At 36.0% G+C, this 21120-nt stretch overlaps 1 protein-coding gene across 1 annotated transcript in view; it reads left to right on the top strand.

Moving 5' to 3' along the window:
* The first annotated feature begins 2383 nt into the window (after nt 1-2383).
* The window catches only part of mgat4c (MGAT4 family member C), a 68029-nt gene continuing 49292 nt past the window's right edge, over nt 2384-21120 (top strand). Inside the window, exon 1 of the mRNA XM_002937066.5 lies at nt 2384-2562. Coding sequence (XP_002937112.1) covers nt 2560-2562 — 3 coding nt within the window. The 5' untranslated portion in view covers nt 2384-2559. The remainder of the gene's footprint in view (nt 2563-21120) is intronic.

The raw sequence follows: 21120 nt of genomic DNA, 5'->3' as shown, positions 1-21120 counted from the left end.
TTGTATTGCCCTTTCTCTGAATAGGCTCCCTGTGTGTATCTTTAACAGTATCCTGCCCAAAGTGCACTTGATAATCTAAGTGCCATGACTGTGCCCTGTGTCGCCGTCTGAATCCATTGGTATCGCCACATGTAGTGATAAACAACATTTTTTGCCAGGGTTCACCTATAGACTCCAATGGCTGCAAAAAAAAAGCTACAAATTTTTGCTCTTTCATGAATTTTTCAACAAAGCAAAAAGGGACAGATTTGCCCATCCCCCCACAAGAAATGGAAAGCGCTGAAATATCTATTCCCTCTGGGCTTATAAGGGGTTAAGGTACATCCATTCAGGGAAGTACAGCCCCTTCACTCACCCCTCCCCTTCGCCTGCCTGTCAGCTTCCCGCTCAGCATCTTTCCTCTCCTGCAGCATTACGGAGCAGTATCTCCCTCCCCCCTCCCTATTTAAGCACATTTATCTGGTGTTCTGTAATTCTGTATTTTCTTTCAGCTATATGATATAAATTTTCTTTTCAGGCACTGTTTATTCCAAAAAAAAAAAAAAAATATATATATATATATCCTCTTATTTTGTTTGTCACAGCTAGTGGCGGGTGATAGTCCTTGGCCATTTAATCTCTGGTGTTGTTTGATGGTTTCCACATGCCCACTGCGTTCGCATTGGCCGCCATTCATTATAAAACAGCTATAACGTTCATTAAGATTTTGGTAAAGTTTGAAATACATGGCAAGGACTATTGTGATGTTTGGATTCATAATAAAGCTGTGGCCAAACTCCACCCACATAATGGTGTCAGTGTGTTTTATTGTGTCAACTGGGTACATCAGGGTAAGGTCAGAAGGGAGAGAATAAGTCTCCACAGTCTGCAAAAAATAAGACCACTTTCAAAGTGCTACAGTCTGCAACATACTAAAAATGGATTTAAAGGTGAACTACCATATCAAATTACTATTATGAATTCAAGTTAATTCAGAATGATATTTAATAAGAATGACCACATCAATGCATTTCTCAAAAACTATACGAAGTGAAAGGAAATAATGTCTATGGTGATAAATAAAGTTTGCCTGAATATAAAAACAATTTGTTAGACCCTGTCCGTATAGATTTTTTTCATTTTTCAGAATTGCATTAAACAGCAAAATATATTACAGTTATTGGACCCGTTAACCAGAATGTTTAGAACCTGGGGTTTTACAGATAAGGGATCTTTCCATAATTCAGATCTCCATACCTTAAAGGAGAAGAAAAAGCTTAATTCATTGGGGGGAGGGGGGGTGCCAAAATGTTAGGCCCAGTGATTGTAATCACTTACCTGATACCCTGGGTCAGTGCTCCTGTTAGCAAAAACCTGCAGCGGCCTGGGGTACCTGCAAATAAGTGATCCTCTTCCTTCTTCTGTCTTCATGACAGCTTTTCACTGTACTGCGCATTCGTGGGCTGGGGGATTGCGAAGAAAGAAGACAGGAGGAAGAGGATCACTCACATTGAGGGGCACCAGCCTGGGGTATCAGGTAAGTAATTACGATCACTGGAGGGGGGTGCCTAACATTTTGGCAACTCCAGTGATTAAACCTTTTTCTTCTCCTTTAAGTCTAATACAAAATCATGTAACTGTTAAATAAACCCAGTAAGATTGTTTTGCCTCCAATAAGCATTACTTATATCTTAGTTAGGATCAAGTACAAGGTACTGTTTTATTGTTACAGAGAAAAAGAAAATGATTTTAAAAATTAGAATTATTTTCTTCTAATGGAGTCTATTCGAGATTCCTGTCATTTTCTGGAACTTTCTGGATAATGGGTTTCCAGATAATGGATCTCATACCTGTTAGATATAGCATATATATATGTATAGGATGGAGGTACCGCCATCCTCTTGTGTCTTTAATTCTTATTGCAACTGTATCTTGTATTTATTTGTATTTATTGTTATACTTTGTATTTATCTAGTATTATCTTAATAACCCCCTGTTTGTATATTGTACTGTACATAGCTGCGTACATAAGTATTGCATTATAAATAAAGATATACATACATATATATATATATAGTACTAATGTTTTAATTGAGAATACTAGTCAGTAAAAAAACTCTCCTTGTATCTTCATTTTATAACATGGCTATTTCCATAAAATCATGCTAAAATGTAACTTGATGCCTATTTGTAGATGTTATTAAAGCTATTTTATGCATATCTAGCCATTTGCTGTTTAAAATGTGCATCATTTCATTCATTACTTTTACAGCTGGGTCCCAGTCCTGCAAACACAGCTCTGCTGTTGCTGCTGCTGCACGCTTAGGGTTAAGATATGATTCCAGGTAGCAAAAGCCAATGAGAGTACAATGAGATGATGCTTGTGACATCATCTCACAGAGTGCATAGAAAAGCTGAGGTAGCTTTCAGCCTCAGCACCAGTGCTATTATGATGGATGTTTACATCTCTTCATTGAGAGCCAATTATCTTGCTTTTGTGTGAGGCCCAAGGATCACTCATGCTGCCGGTTTGGATACAACAGTATTGGATCTAGCTGAACGAATAGCTCTTCTGTATGTATGGTAAGAGAGCCTTTTTTTTCTCTCATAGATATTGAAGCTGATGTATAACATGCATAGGAAAATGCTGGCACAGCCTTTTGCTGTAGTATATCGGAGGACTAAGAAACTGCGTTTTGCAGTTATCACTGCTGAGTGATTTAAACTGACTGTATCTGCATGGTAGTATTTTCATTTTACTCTTATAAGGATAAAATACAGAGCAGGAACAGGTGATGTCTAGTATTTAACCAGCAGTATATATTTACTCTTACTATGAATTCACCTTTAAAGGAATGAAACAGGGTTGTGAAATTAATAGAAACAATGAGTACCATGGGCATGTTATGCTGCCCTTCAGTTGCTGGAGCAATGAACGAGTGCCTTTCGGATTGTTGCTAATTGATGGGTTATTTGAGTTCACCTATAAGTTGTGGTTGCTTTGTTTACACTGCCAGGAATTGTAGCTAAATGCACAAAAGCTGTAAAGTATATGGTGGGATGTGTTGAATGGAAAAAAATCACATTGAGATTATACTGCTTTTAGAAATTATTATATAGTATGTACTGTAAATTCTGCACGCATCCCGATGTTCTATTATTTATGAGCTTTCGCTGCAAAATTTGTATCTGTCCACCTCTCTTTAAATGGCCTTTCAAACCCCTGAATTTCAAAGGAGCTGAAAAAAATCCAATATTAAGGCTTCTGAGCTGATGTGGATTTCAGAGATTAAACAGTGATATTGACACTGATAAATCAGATGTAATAAGAGATGTAATTGACTGAATGAGTGCACTGGATTCTACATGAGGAATTCAATAATCAGTGTAACTTCTCAGGATCAGAATATAGGACTTGAAATGAGCAGCTTACTGTCAATCTTATGTTTAAATAATTTGAGTTAAAAGAACCTGGGATATAATTGTTTGTCAGAAATGACACTGCACAACAATAAAAAACAGCTAGTGCTTTGCTTCCCAGAGGAAACAGGAATTGTTTAAACTCTCTGCTACTTGAGTAAATGTTTGCATTTTTAGTTTAACAGATAGCATCAGGATATCATTATTCTAGCAGAGGTTTGGCTGTATCCCTGAAAGGGTTAATGGCATCTTAACTTTTTAGATGGAGTGATGGCATTTTAACTAGGCTCATTCTAGGAAGTGCTTGGGAGATTGAGACCTACATTAACCATAGTGGGAACATTGATTGTTTTCTAGAAGCTGAAGCAATTTTGCTTTCTAAATGTCTTTTTCAATCACTTACAGAATATTTGTTTGCTCCACTCTTTAGCTACCCTAGTCCTAGATGCATTCCTTGTACGTGCTACGTGATATATTTGCAAATGCTGTGTATTAACCCTTAAGGTGTCAGGGGTTTACACACCCTAGTGTAGCCTCGGAGCCCCTTTAGTTATTGAGATTTTATAAAGTAAAATGCTGTATATGTTGTTTGTAAATGATATAAAACACCAACTGGAAGTTTTCATGTTACTTTGAGATAACGCCCCTTGGTGTTGAGCTGATGGCTACACTAAATTCTGTGTACAAAGACAAAGGTTTACACTGAAAAATCTTTTAGATTCTATTCAGTACATAGAAAGGGTAAACAGTCCAGCAACATCCCTTTCTTGTAATATTATTCATGGGAAAAGAATGGTGTAATTGACATCAGTGCAGTTTCATTATCTTCTCTCCCATGAGTCAAATACCTATTTGCTTATTTATTAGTTGGTGTTATTAAGTACTTGCAATTTCCTAACAAAAAGTCAATGCCCTTTGTGGCTTGGAAAAAACGCAAGATGATCCGCATGCTTCAATCAGTGAAAAATGATACCAGACAAACTCTTACAAATGAATGCGATTACAGTGTCAACTGACTTTTTTTAATATCTCATATTGCTGAATATGGCAAATGTACTTTCTTGCAAACACCCATACATTACCTTATAATGTGACAGATGAATAGTACAAAAGATTGGGTGCCTTACTGTGAAAAAAACAGACAGTACCTAAAGTGGTATGATTTACATTGATTACCTTATTTTATTGACTCCCATGCAATGCTCACTAAGTATTCTGGCACCAAAAGAACTGATGCTGTGTAATTTAGTAGCTATTGTTTCCTGCGTGGTGCTTGGAGTGCATTCTGTGGTAAAAGAAGATTTATTTTAGTATGATTTACTATGCATTGATTATTGCATTGATTTTTGTATGCTGCTAGATGTATGTTAGGGGATGGGGAAAATGCAATACATTTTGCATACAAATACATTTAGATCAAAGTGTCTAAAATTTGATGATTTTATTGATCACATATGCTGATAATGCAGCCTGATATTAGAATACATTTCTGGAGTATCAAAAAGAAAAAAAAATACCCATTGATAACACTGTAAACTAAATTTCCTCACAAAGTCAAACAAACATGAAGAAACAATATAATTTTGGCCAGATTAGCTCATTGATCAATAAAAAACAGATCATGGCAGAAAGCAGCTGGTAAATGTAGCCTTCCCATCGTGCTATTGATTACATTTTACATGTTTTAATTCATTAAAACCGCTTTATATCTGCCCCATTTATTTCTCACTATGCGTGTCACATATTCGTACAATACAATTCCTGACACTTGTTCAGTATGTTCCTTTTGTTTGCTTTGTATGAAACACGGTACTGTATGCTCAGTTCATTCTTTTCCCTAGCATCAGAATCATTACTTTCTGTTAATATTATTTAAAGGAGAACAAAAGCCTGCTGAAAGTCCCAGGTCCTCTCCACAGGTTTCCCTCCCCTCTCCTGAACGGCAACACCAGAGACTCACCAAATAGCAGCTATTGCTGCTCCTGCCTGAAAAGGTGTAGAGTAGCACAGTAGACTCGGCAGGTGATACTTCAGGTCCTCTTCACTGAGAATGCCAACAAGGGGGAGGAGCAGTTGCAGCCAGGTCAATATTGGCTTTAACAACACATGCTCCTGTGGCAATCATTACAGTGAAGAGTACACGAGTCAGTATAAAATGGCTCCGCCATCACCTCTGTACCATTTTGCACTTTTCAGCCAGAAAAAAAGTTATAGCTGCTATTCGGTGAGTCCCCAGCATTGTGGTTTGGGAGCATGGAAGAAGGCCAGCGGCACGGCCTGGGGGATGTAAGGAGGCTTGTGTTCTTTTTTAAGTGTATACACATGAAAACTAAGTGCAGCCTAAAGATGAAGACACAAGGAGCTACGTAGTAGCTGCTTCTTGTCACAGCTACTAAATGCCAGAAAATACCCTGCCATAGACAATACTGAGAATTGCCTTTGCTAAAACACATGTAGATATAATTATCAGTAAATGATCAGCATTGTAGCTGTTACTAGTAGCTCTGCGTATCTTCCCCCTTAATCAGAGCAATTAAATAAGATGAGATTTATCTTATGAATGTTACATGTTCTACCTACTTTTGGAGAACCACTGACCACTATAAAAACACTCAACGGGGCTAAATTTGAATTCAATTTTTTTCCATTTCAATTTCCAAACTGGAATGCTTGATATTTATTAATCGCAAAAACTTTGAAAAAAGTGTAAAACATCATCTAAAAGCTTTCAAGTTCATGTCAACGGGAGATGTCCTAGGCAAAATGTAAGTGATTTGTTTTTTTAATTCAAGTTTTAATAAGTAAACATTACAAAAAAAATGTAATAATATTTAAGCTTGTTGTGAACATGATTGTGGAGCAAAAATAACTGTTAGACTGCAGATTATAGGACACATAGATACATTCTGGTAGGTCTGGTCTGTTTTTCATATAACCAACAATAAAAGTCGGTGAATTTTGGATGAATTTTTGAAACAAAGAAACTTCTTAACACACATGAACATGTCATACACTTCATTTGTTCATTATGGTCGTTACTAGTCTTTGCATGTTGAACCACTTAGCTTTGTAAAGCAGAATGCATGGTATGAACATACTGTACTGCCAAATCTGCATAATTTGCCATTACATTTTTGTCAAATAATTGGATTCACAAAGCTACTTAATGTAGATGTCTGCTTCTGTATAGTGCAACACTTATATAAACAATTTAATCACAGTATTAGTGTGTATATGTAAAAATGTACAACTATTGTGTTCTCTGTGTATGTGGATAGCAAGAATTGGTAGCTTGTTTTAAGCTAACTAATAGCATCATGTTGCACTAAAATAAGCAGGACTCTGCAGTGGTGTGTTTAGAAAAGCAGACGCTGCACAAGTTGAGTAAAATGCAGCTACTGTATGGGAACTGAAAATGTAGCTGATAGAACTGAGCTTTTAGGAGTAACATATTGGTGGGTGGCTGCACCCTATAGCTGTTGTAGTACTTACTTTGATTATTGAAAGTAACATTTTATATATACACACAAGCCCATACACAAATATTAAATAACATCAGATCTACTCTCTTTGGAGCTAGTATACTGAAGGTGTTAAAGTTCATTGTACTAAGGTGCAAAAATGGCTACATAATTGCACCCATTAAAATACCACACACAAATATGCTTGCCAATATTTCATCTATTTTAGCACTGCACACAAATTAGCCAGCTGTGCTTCCTTAAGTGCATAAGATGCAAGATGTAATGCACAACCCACACTAATGCAAGGGATCTCGGTTTCTAACACTAGGTAATAAGTGCAGGGCTCCGTTTGCATGCTTTGGCTGTTGCACCCCCTCCACAATAATGCTGGAATATGCTACAAAGAATGTGTTGCATTTAGGAACAGAGGGTGGTAAATATGTCTCTAAAATGACATGGAAGTAAATAGAGAGTGGTGGAATTTTGCTCTGGCAGACCACGGTGAGTTCTATATTCTCAATGTAATAAATAGCCCCCTATGTACATCTTCCCTGATATGATTAGGCAATTCTTTACTTTTTACAGTTTTTACACATTCCATTGGCCTATACTGTAGATTTAACTTCACAGAACAGCTCTGACTACACAGATTTTCTAGTCACTCACTTCCAGTACTGCCTTCCCATATACATTTTAATTTCTTTGTCTGTTTCTATTCTGTTAAATATTAGACATAATAAAAGTTGAAAAATGTAAAAGTGTATTAAAAATGCTCTGCATGCAGTGTCTGCGGGCTCTAAAAGCTTTTACTACAGTATCTTTTTTAAATTAATCAACTGTTTTTTTGACTCTGAACTGCTAATGCTGTTAACTCTCTCTTAATGGATAATAATGTATAATGTGTCCCCCAATGACTGAGATGCTAAAATATACATGTAAAAAGAGTATATAAATTATATCTAGAGGGATTAACTAATTCTGATACCTGAAAGTAGGAAACATCCAGTAGAACAACTTAACAAACACAGTAAAACTAAAACTGCAATAGTCAGTTCTTTATTTAATCTTTTAGACAGGAAGTGTAATGATAACTACAGCCGTGGTAACCTCTGTATATCATGGCGCTTAGTGATATCACTAATATGTCACCTTGGAGTACAAAATTCAACTCAGACTTTCACATTGTTCCTTTATTTGGTCAGAAGATCTATGAATATCCTGTATTTTATATCCTTATAATGCACAAGAGTCTTGAATATCCTGTAAATGATATCCTTAGAAACAGTGCTTAGTGATGTCATCAGTTATAATTGGTGCTTAGTGATGTCATTTCTGTTACATGACTCATTGAAACTTGTGTATCATAAATAATGCACCCCCTGTTGTAAAATATAGGTATATTAGATGTCATCTTGGAATTCCATAACCTATAACTCCTTATATTTTTCAGTAGGGGATATATATCCAATATATATTTCTCAGCACAAAAGATTTTTCAAGTTGGGTTTGAATTGATTCTGCAGTCCAACAGTTCAGATCACCCACCTCATCGTATAAGTAGGTAACTCATACTTGAAAAGTCCTAATGCTCTGAATAAATAGATAAAAGAGGAGCTTGAAAAAAGGTCGGTTGGGGCCTGAAATGTCTGTACCGTCCAGGATTTATATTATATAAATATAAATTTATAATGTATATAAATTGTGAAAGCTGACTAAGGGGTACCTAGTGGTATTTACCAGGGCACATATTATTCACAATACAGAATGCAGCATGCTTAAAATTTGTACAATTAATTAATTTCAAATATAAATAAGTAGAAAGTGAATACATAAGACATAGTTCAAACCTTTGTAAATATATAAATGTTACAAAACAATGAGATGTTGGTACCATACTAATAAGTAAGTTTACATGCCAACACTGCCTATTGGAGTAAAAAATAATAGTAAAAAGTGGTGAGACCATACTGAACTTATTACGCAAGAGGTATAATGACACATAAGTAAGCTTTTAAGAGCAGCTAATAAAGGCATACCTTATTCTAAAGACTTTGATATATATAGTCATTATTTTCACACATATAGAAAATATATATATATAATTGTTGTCAACAATGAGGTGTTAGTACCACAGGTTTGCCAAAAATATGTAAAATCAAGTTCCAATTCAAAGCCCCTTGTTGGAAACCAGGGCATTACAGAATACCCATAAGGTAAGGGTTATCTGGTGTGCGCATGTGGGATTTCACATAGACATTATGCTGAATTTGTTCAGTAAATAGATTTTAAATGCTTTCATTAATTAATGCCTTGTTATAGTTATACTTAATTGAGGAATTATTTTGTTATAAACAATAATAAAGGCTAGTTAAAACCCAAATGCATTATTTTACTGCCTCATTAAATAGCAGAGGCAAAATGCAATGGAAAACAATTCTTTCAAATATTACAATAATAAGCATTGAAAATAGCTTTATGTTATTGTAAATTTGGGCTGCAGATTAATATAGATGCATCTGTGCCACAATACTGCCACCTGTCAGTTCAGCGTGGTCAAAAAAATGGGAAAACAAGTCAATTGCTGAAGCAATTTTCTATTTCAATTCTTAACAGGAAAATTCATGTGCTAACCCTTAAGACATGTATTGTACTTATCAAGAAATGTTGTTTCATCATGAAGAAAATGAGCAAGGCAGAGAGATGTATAGGATGGGAACGGGGGTGGGGGAGTGGGATTGAAGCTGTTCTAAGGAGATAATGAGGAACCGTAAAAAATCCTGTTATTGTTTTTCCTGTTCACTGTCAGATACAAATGTTAGGATTCATTTATTTGCCCTATTCATCTGGAGCTCCTTCCCTATAAAACTAAGATCAGTTGTCTACTTGGGCTTGCTGCATAACATCATTATGCTCTGCCTCAATATCTAATCCACTGTTTAAGGCTTTTTATACTTTGCATTTCAGACAAGTTCATTGCTGCAGGCTGTACCTCAATCTTCCCTTTGCTTAAGAGCACATGCGGGTTTCTCATTCTCTGCTATATGACAGTCCCCTCACACCCAAGCATCACTGAATGCAAAGGCATCTAATCAGTATCTGTGATGATCTGAACGGATTCTCAGTTTCTGTGTAAGAAGAATTCATTTCATTCTACATTTTTGTTAAAAGGGGTGGGTATTTTGAAAGGAAAAGTCCACAGTATATTCTGTTAACCATGGAAAATAATCCAGGACAAAAAACACACATGCACATACACAAAAGCGCAGCACTCTTCTGACTAACTGATCTGATTCATGTGTATTAAAAATGAAAAATGAAGTATTTGATTATTTCCGTAAATAGTGTTTGAAATAAGTGGTGTGTAAATGTAATGCACATTATTCACTTGGTTTGCATGAGTAATTGACAGACCATGGGATGGATTTTTTATGCCTCTGTATACACTTGGCAAATGGATACTGTGTTGAAGAGTTCACAGAGGGCCAGCACAGTAGAAACCTTTATGTCTATGGGTTGAATTTAATGGGCGAGTGCACTTGTATTTGAATATATAAATATATATTTACATACATACTGATGGCAGGAGAAAGAAGCATGGGCCCATTCTGGAGAAAAATGTAAATCTATGATAAACAGTGAGCTGTCATCCAGCTTGACTACAGTATAAAGCTCCCCTGCAGTCTTTGGTTAAACATGTGGCATAGTGGCTATTTTAATCATGAAAGGGAAGATGAATGGAGGCATGTTAGATGTTTTTCATATCATCTTAGCATTGTTATACTTTCAATAAAGCATACAGTACATGTCTAGTTTTACTAAGGATATTTGCTGTGTGAGCCTACCCTATCCTATCCTTAAATTGGCAGTCTTGATCATTGTCAGAATCTGTTCAAATTTGAATCCTGGACTGTGTGATAATCTGGAATGTCAGTATTCTGTTGATCCACTAGTAGCTTTTGGAAATGTTCTCTACCTCTTCTTCCTTCACACTTCCTTTCCAATTTCATTAAGGCCAGATGCCAGTTAGGTATCAATTAAGGGTTTTTATAAACTTGCTTCTTCCTAGCACTTGCACTTGGTCATTATCCTGCCTGATTCTGATTTCCAGAAATGTTTATGTTATGCTGTGGTCCCTGCATGTTCCTGAGTCCTCTGTCTGGATTCTGAGTTACCTGTCTGGTCTGTGCTTGACAAGGGGACTCCTCAATTGACCCTTCACCTTGAGGCACCCCACTGAACCCCCTTGTTACATACCTTAATGAAACACCAGGAGACAGAGATGGAGAAAATGGCCACAGCATTTATTCACATTTTATCAAATAAATAGGACCTTGCCAGCCTAACCCAAGGCAATATTCTAAAGCCATAATTCCATAAGAGGTTGCTAATATGCTCTGCCGTTCCTCGCTGAAGACTTGAATGAGTATTAGACTGCCTCTACCTACAGAGAGGATGGCCCCAAACTCTGCTACCAGCAGGAGCTGCATTACCAACCAAGTTCAGCAGCCCTGCTGCCGGTCCTGGATCTGCAGTGTCTCGATGATAGGAAATCCAAGCAGGCTGTCACCTAGCACAAGCAGTAGTAGCGTGTGTATCTATCAATCCACCGTGCAGTCACAGGAGAGAACCTCCTTTCTCCCTCTGCTAAAATGACCTGTGCAGTACTCTGGCAAAGTCCTACTGCTGCTGTGACAAGTAAAAATTAAAATATATTATCATATATCCACTGTTTTGATCCAGAGAAAGGCAAAAAACCCAACCCGAAGCTAGTGCCAATTATTAAAACAAAAAGAAGAGAAATTCCTGACATTTTGCAAAATATGCAAAAAGGGGGAATGTGGGTGGGATGTTTCTACCTGCTCAGAAGATACGGAAGTGAGTGCCCTCTTTTTCTGACATCACATCCCTCTCATTTTCTTCGCCCCCCAGGCTGGCTTTCTCCTGCCTTAACTCTTTTCTTCTCACCTAATAACAGTTGAACCTAGTTCTGCCAACATAAACCAGTGTAATCTGGCTGCTGGTTATTCGGATCCCTTGTCATGCAGCCCCTGCGCTTATAGCTCCAGGGCTTTCCTTTCCTTGCCTGGTTCCTGGTTCTGAGCGATATCCTGTATACCAGGTTCTGCCTCTGCTTGCACTGACCTCGGACCTGTATACTGGACTCTGCCTGCTGCCCTGACCTGTGTACAGGACTATGACTTTGTCTGTTATCTATTCCCCATTAGTGAATTCACCTATTCCATACCAATTCACCATCAATGGAACCATCTATTGGTGTTACTCAGCATATGGGTAAATCTTTGCTAACTGGTCCCTATTGGGACAAGCCCCTTTATTTGGGAATCACTACCATACTCCAGTTCCTTAAACATGTACAATATGTTTGCAAAGCTCTTCAATCTATCTACAGGAAATGTAAGGTCATTAATAGCTGTGATCTAAAGGTCAGTGGATTCAGAGGGATTATTAATCACCCACCTGCAGATGGTTCATACCAACTCATACTGGGAACTACAGTATGGTTTGACCTGTTGCTGTGCATACAAGTTGCTGTCATTATCAGATGTAGCAAAAGACTTTCACATATGTAAATGTTAACCTACTTAGAGCATCACTGACTTTATCAATAATGAATCACACATTAAGTAAACAGACTGACATTTAATTAACTGCTCCTTTTGTTGTGATTCATCTTGTTATTTTTGCTGACAACTGTTTTTCTATTCATATGTAAAAAATATATTAAAAAAAAAATATGGACAGGCACATAATTATTGCTTCCTTATCAATGTTCACTCTATCATCTTTTCTGGTGTGTGCAGATATTATATTTTCTGTGTGCATAGAGAGTAGGGGACTCACAACTAGTGCTTTCACACAAAATTCTTTGTGCACACCACAATTTGTTGTGTGTGCTGTCCACAAAATGGATGGGCATGTGCATAAATCCACGTCTTATAGGTGTTTTATCCATTGCTATAAATCCATTCAGGTTCAGGATTAGTCTGATTATTTTAAAAAATCTGTAAGAACTGTATTTAATAATCATATGTAACATGGCTTTTACACATGCACATTAATGAGGTAATGTAATGAAAAGTCTTTTGTTTGCCCATATCTAGTAACCCATAGCAACCAATCAGATGTTTGTTTTTAAGACCATTTATTATATTACACTGTAAGCATTCAAAATGCAGTTGTATTGGTCTCTTTGAGAAGCTGGAGCAGTCAATGAGATCAGCACTCATCTCATGGCCTGCTTGATAACCAGTGGTTATGGTTAGTAATGGGCGAAATGTTTAGCCAGGAATGGATTCGCCGCATGTCCAAGAATTGTCGCAAGAGTAGTATTGGGCGTCAAGAGAATAGTCGCACGTCCAAAAATTGTCGCAAGAACAGTTGCAGGCGTCAGAAGAATAGTCATGAGTCAAAAGTATAGTCGCGGGCGTCAAAAGTATAGTCGTCCATCAAAAGAATAGTCGCGTGACAATTTTTTTTGCCGCGTGACATTTTCGCCATTTTGCGAATCTTTCGTAAGATTCGCGAAATGGCAAAAATGTTGCGCGGCAAAAAATTTGTGATGCCTTGTTTTCTGTCAAGAGTCAAACAGACCCTATGGCTCATTGGCTAACACAGGTATTAACTTATACCAGTGCAGTTCCACAAAGGAACCAATAAGCAACTAGTTTTGATCAGTAAACTCTAAGTAAGATCAGTGCAAGGATCTGATTTGTTGCAATGGGTAGCCACATTGTTGCAGTGTAATGCTAGTGTTAGTTAGCCCATATGTTTTAGGAATATAGACAAATGTTTTTTGCATGGCACTATGTGCCACTTTGCCTGTTCCTGTCTAGTGTGTACTGGCTAATGATGTTGCTCATTTGTGACTATATTTCTTATACTTACCAAGCTTAGAATGCAATTTTTTTTATAAAACCTACAACATATTTTGTGATGTGCCCTGATTTATAGGCATTGTTTTCTGGAATTAAAGGAGAACTAAACCCTAAAAATTAATATGGCTAAAAATAATTGCTGGCCTGTGCAACAAGAAGAAAGAATATCTATATTAAGGAAAATGTTGCAGACTTATTTAGAAGAAATTGCCAACATGGGAGTCTTTTTATCTATGAAGAACAGTTTTGGTTTAGTGAAATTTTCTGTGATTTGTAACTTTTAAGTTTCCACTGCCTGAATGCATGTTTTTTGATAGGCACAGGATGAGCCCGTCTGTGACAGGGCGGGAACAAGGGGTAGGCAGCATAGGCACTAGAGAGAAAGGGCATACTTCCCAAGGACTTGTATAAGTAAATGTGCAAGCAGTTGCAAGAGCGGAGAAAGGTTTGTGCTTGAAGGTGGGTTTGGGGGGGGGTAGTGGTGGTGGTGAAGGGTGTCAGTTCACAGCATCTGGGGAATGAGAGTGTTGGGGGCTCTGGGTTTAGTAGCATTGCCTTGTTATAACTACTACTTAGCCTGGCCCAACTCAGTGCATCCAGTGGAGTATAATGCAAAAATGCATACTTTTGGATTTCAATGCAATCCATTGTGTGAGTGCTGATCCCAGCACACATATTCAGGTAGGCAAAAGCAGAAGAATGACCTGTAATAGGATTTCAGTAAAAATGGAAAAATATATTATTTACTTTTCAGTAAAGTTAGTAAGTAAATTTGCTATTTGATAGATAATTCCATAGTGTTTTTTTTTATAATTTAACAAGTTATAGTCTGTTAACTTCAATAACCCATCATTTAATATCTGTTTCATCACCTACATCACTTAAGTTAATCACTTCTGATCTGCTCAGGGCTCTTTTATATCCATCTACCATGCCTCCAGAGATCTCCTGTGTCTTACCCCTTTCCACTAATTGCCTCATAACTATGCAACCCACTGCCTTAGCTATCCTTTAAGCTTCTGTTCTAATTCTTATACCCTATGCGAGTATCACAAGCAGACAATATTTGTGTCTAAGAAAAAAAAAACATTTCTGGCAATGCAGAATAGAAAAAAGCTTTACAGAGCACCCATCCGAAAATGCCACTTTTATTAAACAAAAGATTTCTAAGTATTAGAAGATCCCCTGCACCATGGGGTATCTCAGTCATTGCTTTGTGGTATCTGGGGGTTTTATCTCTATCACAAACATTTGTTTCTTCCATGGAGAGGTGAGGTATATGAGCCTAAACACCAGTGATAGAATATTTTTGCATTAGTGCATTAAATAACATATATTTAATACTTCTGGGCTTTTTGTTGGAAGCTTCTTCATGTGCATTCCTCACTTACACATACATAGGTATTGACTGAATAATAATAATAATAATAATAATAATAATAATAATAAAAAATAATAATGCAAAAAAAAATCTGTTACACTTCTAGAGAATCCAGCTACAAGGACAGCCCAGGAACATGCATGAAAGTGCTTCTGATTTTCCAAATGATCTCAGCAATTACTACAACTAGATGTATGCTAGAGTATACATTTCTATTTTGTAACTTACATATTAAGCCCACTTTCAGTGGATATGTTCTTGAACTAAACATAAAGAAGAATGTTAGTCTTAAAAGTCACCCTTCTGCCTAGTGCTTCAAAGGATCACAACAGGATTATTTTTCAAAGTCTGCAAACAGTTGTTTTTCCCTTTCTCTGTCTTTCTCCCAATGTCACTGGAAACATTTGAATTTTATTCACACAATTTATTCTAACCTGATTAAAATGTGCATATACTAAAATCAGTAGCTTTTTCCATTGTATATAATGTAGTTTTCCAACAGATTTAAGAACTTGAAATTTTTTTCACGGGGCAATTTTTTTTTAACTTTTCAGGAATGTTTTTATTTTTAATAATACATTTCTTTCCATTGGATATGACATATATAGGGGCACATTCATGAAAACACGAGTTCGAATCTCGAATGGGATAAATTAGGATTGGATACGATAATTTCTTAAGATCGCAAATATCACGAATATGCTTACGAAAAAATCATATTAGTCACGATAATATCGTATTGGCGATCCGAAAGTCACTAAATTTTTGTAGCGAACGATCGTAAAATGCAGGAAAACCTTTCCGACTTTGATCCTTCTGTGCATGATTTTGGAAGCCTCCCACAGGAATCCCACTGTGCAGCTCCAACTTTGCCCAAGGAAAGTCATGATAACGAAGCTTGAATGAATCCGAAACTTTCGTACTTGACGCGACAATGCGATTTTGTCTCAAAGTACAAAAAAGTCGTGAAAAATACAAAAAAGTAACCGAAAATACCCTCGGAGCGTTCATGGATTAGTAAATGTCCCCCATAGTGTAGTGGCTGTGTAGCTAAGGGGGCAGCTATTCAAACTAAAATAGGGCTAAATGGCACAGGTTACCTAGCAGATAATGGATAAGCTCTGTAAAACACCATTGTATTCTACAGAGTTTATCTGCTTTGTAACCTATGCATTTTCTCCTTTTTTCAGCTTGACTGGCTACCTCCATGGCTACACTGCAGCTTATTTATATAAACAATAGTAGTCTTTCTGAAAAACGTTAACAAGTGCATTATATTACATTATATTACATTATATAGTGAATAGTGATGAGCAAAATGTTTGCTGTTTTGTGATTTTTCAGGGGAGCGAAACAGGACAGATTAGCTCATCACTAATAGTGAATAAAGTAGAGGTAGAGAAGAGTTCCATGATTATATAAAACTACAATTATATAGGTCATGGAACTCTTCTAATATCACCTATAACAATTACGAGCACACCCTGGCCTTGCCACATATGTTCCGCCTGGTGCACACTATTTCATGAGGGATCAGCACCCTCCACTCCGAAACAAGCAAAAATATTGGCAGGATAGGATTGTTTAAGTGGAAAACATTACATGGTTTGCTCTTAATAAACTAGCTGGGTTTATCCCACTTAAACAGCCCTGTCATGCCAATATTTTTGCTTGCTTCGTGACTTATATCCTCATACTTTTCAAAAGAGGGAACTTTATTTATTATAATACACAAGTTTTAGTGAGTCATGTGACAGAAATGACTTCACTAAGCACCAATTATAACTGATGACATCACTAAGCACTGTTTATTAGGATATCATTTACAGGATTATTTATGGCTCTTATGTATTTTATCTTAATTACTAAAAAAAAGTATTCCTTTTCCTTAGTATTCCTTTTGTTCCTGAAAAAAAGTACACAATAAAAACATATACATGTGAATAGAGTTAATAGTAAAATGAAATCCAAAACATGTTGTGCCATAAGGAAAAACATTTCTTTGTAAAATGTTTTTATTTTTTTATATAAAAGGGATGTGTGAAATTGCAGGAAAAAGCAATTTCCAGGTGAAGAAATACAATTTTCTACTTTTTCCCTTGTTGAATAGCCCCCCTAGGAGTTATACATGATACTGTAAATATGCATAGATGAAATATAAGAGAATATGTAAAAATAAAAAATTAGAACAATACACAAATATATGTATTCTGATCACACTGCTAGAAGGAGACACAAAACAGACTATAGTAAAACTTCTCTGCATTATTATGATAAAATATACTTGTGTTGGTACATTTATTCTAATACTATGTACTGATATATATATTGATTTGGGTATTTTCATTGATGCAACAAAAAGAATATACATGGTGCCTCATAAATTAATACTAAGGGGTATATTTATCACGCTGTGTAAAAAGTGGAGTGAATCGGTGATGTTGCCCAGGGCAAGCAATCAGCAATAAGATTTCAACAATTAGAAAATCAAAGCAAAGCATCTGATTGACTGCTATGAGCAACATCACTGCTAATGTTTTACTTTTTACACAGCATGATAAATATACCCCTAAGACAAGGTTAAAAAGTAAAATTTTTTGCACATTGCCCTGTATTCTAGGAGAACAAAGAATTGTGCCTCACCCTGCATGCAGTATTGCCTCCATTTGGTGTCGCAAAGGTCTCCCTGGGACTCACAAACCAGAGAACCAAAGTGTTGGGAAAATATTGATTTACCTAATCTCTTGATCCAACAGTGACTTGAGAAAGGCGGTTGTGCCCGAAACATGTTTCAATACTGAACACATTTAGGCTCCTTTTGCAGGATTGTACTGCCTATATTAGGTGCGCCACGGTTTAATGGTGTGCTACTACTGTCAGTGGTGCAATTTGATAGTGCTGCCCCCACCAAAAAAACCTCCTGACAGCAACCCATAACCCTGCCCCCTTCCTACAGGCCCACTCTGCTAGTTTTATAGACAGCAATAGGATAGGAGTTGGGGAGGAAGGACTTCTGTATGGCAGACGCCACAGGGTGGGGCCCAGATATCAGGGCATCCCAGACCATGGCTTCTGCATTATTATAATTATGCCACTGACTGCTACCCTTCCTAAACAAGGTGTTATCAAAAACTAGGCCTGGTTATTAACTGTTTGAGACTTTTAGAAACTTAAACCTCTAAATGTTTCTGTAACTTCATAGCACATACACATCTTTGATTATTTTTCAGACCTGGATATTATAAACATGTCCTTGAAATAAGAAATGTATATTAAAATGTCTAGTGTAATGCTAGATATTTAAATTCTGGAATAGGTAGCAAGAAAAACTATGTTTGTTTGAGCTCTGATTACACAGTCATTCAGCCCTCACTTTTTTTCATCTAAATTAGACCATCAACATTAAAGTGAAACATTTTTTCTAAAAATAACTCTTCCAGGCTCTTTTCCCCCTAGAACACAATGTATCTCTACCAATTTGTCACATGTCTTTTACACAACACTCCCTGCTTCCCTGGAAACACTTCATATGGTCTTCAAAAATATCTTTTTTTGCAAATTGAAACAATATTTAGAAAGTCATAGATGGATAAAACATAATTACCATTCAGCTTTCATTATAAAATGAAAAAAATACTACCTGATTTTGGGAGGGAGCATTAAAGAAATAATTAACAGCTTTAGACTTCATATTTTATTCTTGGAAAGATATTACAGATATTGAAATAATCTTTTATCTGAAAGGTTAATTGATCCTTACCTTCCTTGTTCCATCTTTAGCCTTCTAGAAAGGATTATTCTGTTTTAATTAATTTAATCGGTTTGAAGTTCTACAGGTAGCTTGAGGTGAGTTAATGTCTTGAATTTCAAGGAACCTATTATTAAGACCATGATAGAATGAAATGTATAAGGCAAGCATTTGCCTAAGTAATCAGTGGCTAATTAAGCATTTTTCCTACCAACCAGATTTCATCTATTGATCTGCAATGAATTGTTCTGCTTTTTGTTGAGGGTGGGGAAAAACAAATTACATTATTCCAATTATTATAATAAGCTAATGGAAACCCTGCCAGTTTACTTGAATTACCATGTGATAATGACTCTTCATGATAAAGCCTCCTTGGGCAATTTTGCCCAATTATACAAGTAAACTGTTTTTTTTCTGGTAGTAATTCCAATTATCTTTAAAACAAAGATAAGGCAACGAAATGCCCCATGTGCCATTACTCTAATGGTACAGAAAAAGAAATGTTAATCTTAACCAAATTCAATGTCAAATAACAAATAAAGAGGCTACAGGGTTCTCATAAAACAAAACATGGGGTGGGGGGCCAGCCTAATAAATTTGTTTTGCATAATGCTGGAAGAAAAAGATAAGTCCTAATATTTTTCAAGGTTACACTTACTTTAAGAAATGTATATTTCCATTCAAGAAACCAATATTTTATTTATTTATTACACATACATAAAAATGCAGGCAGTAGCCTCGAAAACAAGCCCATTGACTTCAATGCAGTTTGCAAATTCTTCACACATTTTTCAGCAAAGCAAGACGGGTTGAATTTGTTCATCACTAATATATAGTGATGAACAATATATATATATATATATATATATATATATATATATATATATATATATATATATATATATATAAAACAGTCCACACGACAGCACCACACTCCAAAATCTGCTGCTCTGCAGCTGCCCCTGTGCACGGGATATCACATAAATATCAAAATAAAACAGCCAGCACCAAGGGTCTTTGTATTTCAAAAAATCTCTTCTGTATTATAATTGCATGTACAACCGACGTTTCGGTCCCTTTTGGCTGTTTTATTTTGATATATATATATATATATATATATATATGTGTGTAAAAAAATGCTGATGCACACCAGGAAAATTTTATCAAAAAAAAGATACTTAGTTTATTTGATCTAAATAAACTAAGTATCTTTTTTTTGATAAAATTTTCCTGGTGTGCATCAGCATTTTTTACATATTTACATTGTTTATCTGATTTGCACCCAGGTTGTTATCCCTATAAGTGTGTGCCTCAGCCTTTTTCTATATATATATATATATAATATGCTGATTGCACACACAGACATTTCTATCAGATTTTATGTCAAGTAAATTAGTAATTTTATTGTGAAATAAATACCCTGTTTGTTTTCACATCCAAAACCAAAGAAAACATGCTGTGAATTCTGCAGCAATGACACCAAGGCCAAATTATCACTATACTTTGGCATTTAATGATACCTTGTCTAAAAATAATCTCTCGGTTTGTGCCTGCTCAAGTGAATGATTTAGATTGCTTTTGCACAACAGCTTGGATCACTGTTGACTCTATATTGTTGCTCTTCTTTTTATTTTGTAAGCGATCTCCTTCAGAGGAACCGAGGAACCCTGAAACCTGGCATTGACCTACTTCTTGATTTCTTCCTTTGTTATATATTATATTGTCTTCCTCTTTGTGGTATGTTTCTGGCATGGCAAGTGCTAAGAATTTGCAAAGTGTAATGTCCTTTTATTTAGTATGTGAGTGAAAATGTACTTTTTATTTAGTATGTCACTATGGCACTAGGAATGGAAATGAGATGAAAGACAAATAAATATTAATATGTATTGGCTGTAGTATCCAGGGAAATTAGATTTATAGGTACATTTTATTGCAAAAGCCCAATGTGAGTGATTCATTTCTTCAAGCATTTGCACCTTTTTATGTGCTTTTATAGAGAATGCAATGGAGTGTTTACTCTGAGTGATAATAAATATATTAAATGTTTTATATTTTTTTAGCACTGTGCCAGGATAACTTAGGCCAACTTTACTGCATGGATTGCTATTTGGGATCAAAGCCAAAATATTGTATTTATAACTTAGTTACTCGTCTGTATTTTCAAAAAACAGAAGGAGTTAAATATTTAATAGAATCATCATTAAAATGTTAATTTACAGCTGTGCAGGACAT

This window comes from Xenopus tropicalis, chromosome 3 (assembly GCF_000004195.4).
Source record: "Xenopus tropicalis strain Nigerian chromosome 3, UCB_Xtro_10.0, whole genome shotgun sequence".
Classification (NCBI taxonomy): domain Eukaryota; kingdom Metazoa; phylum Chordata; class Amphibia; order Anura; family Pipidae; genus Xenopus; species Xenopus tropicalis.
This window is presented reverse-complemented; position numbering and strand designations above follow the sequence as displayed.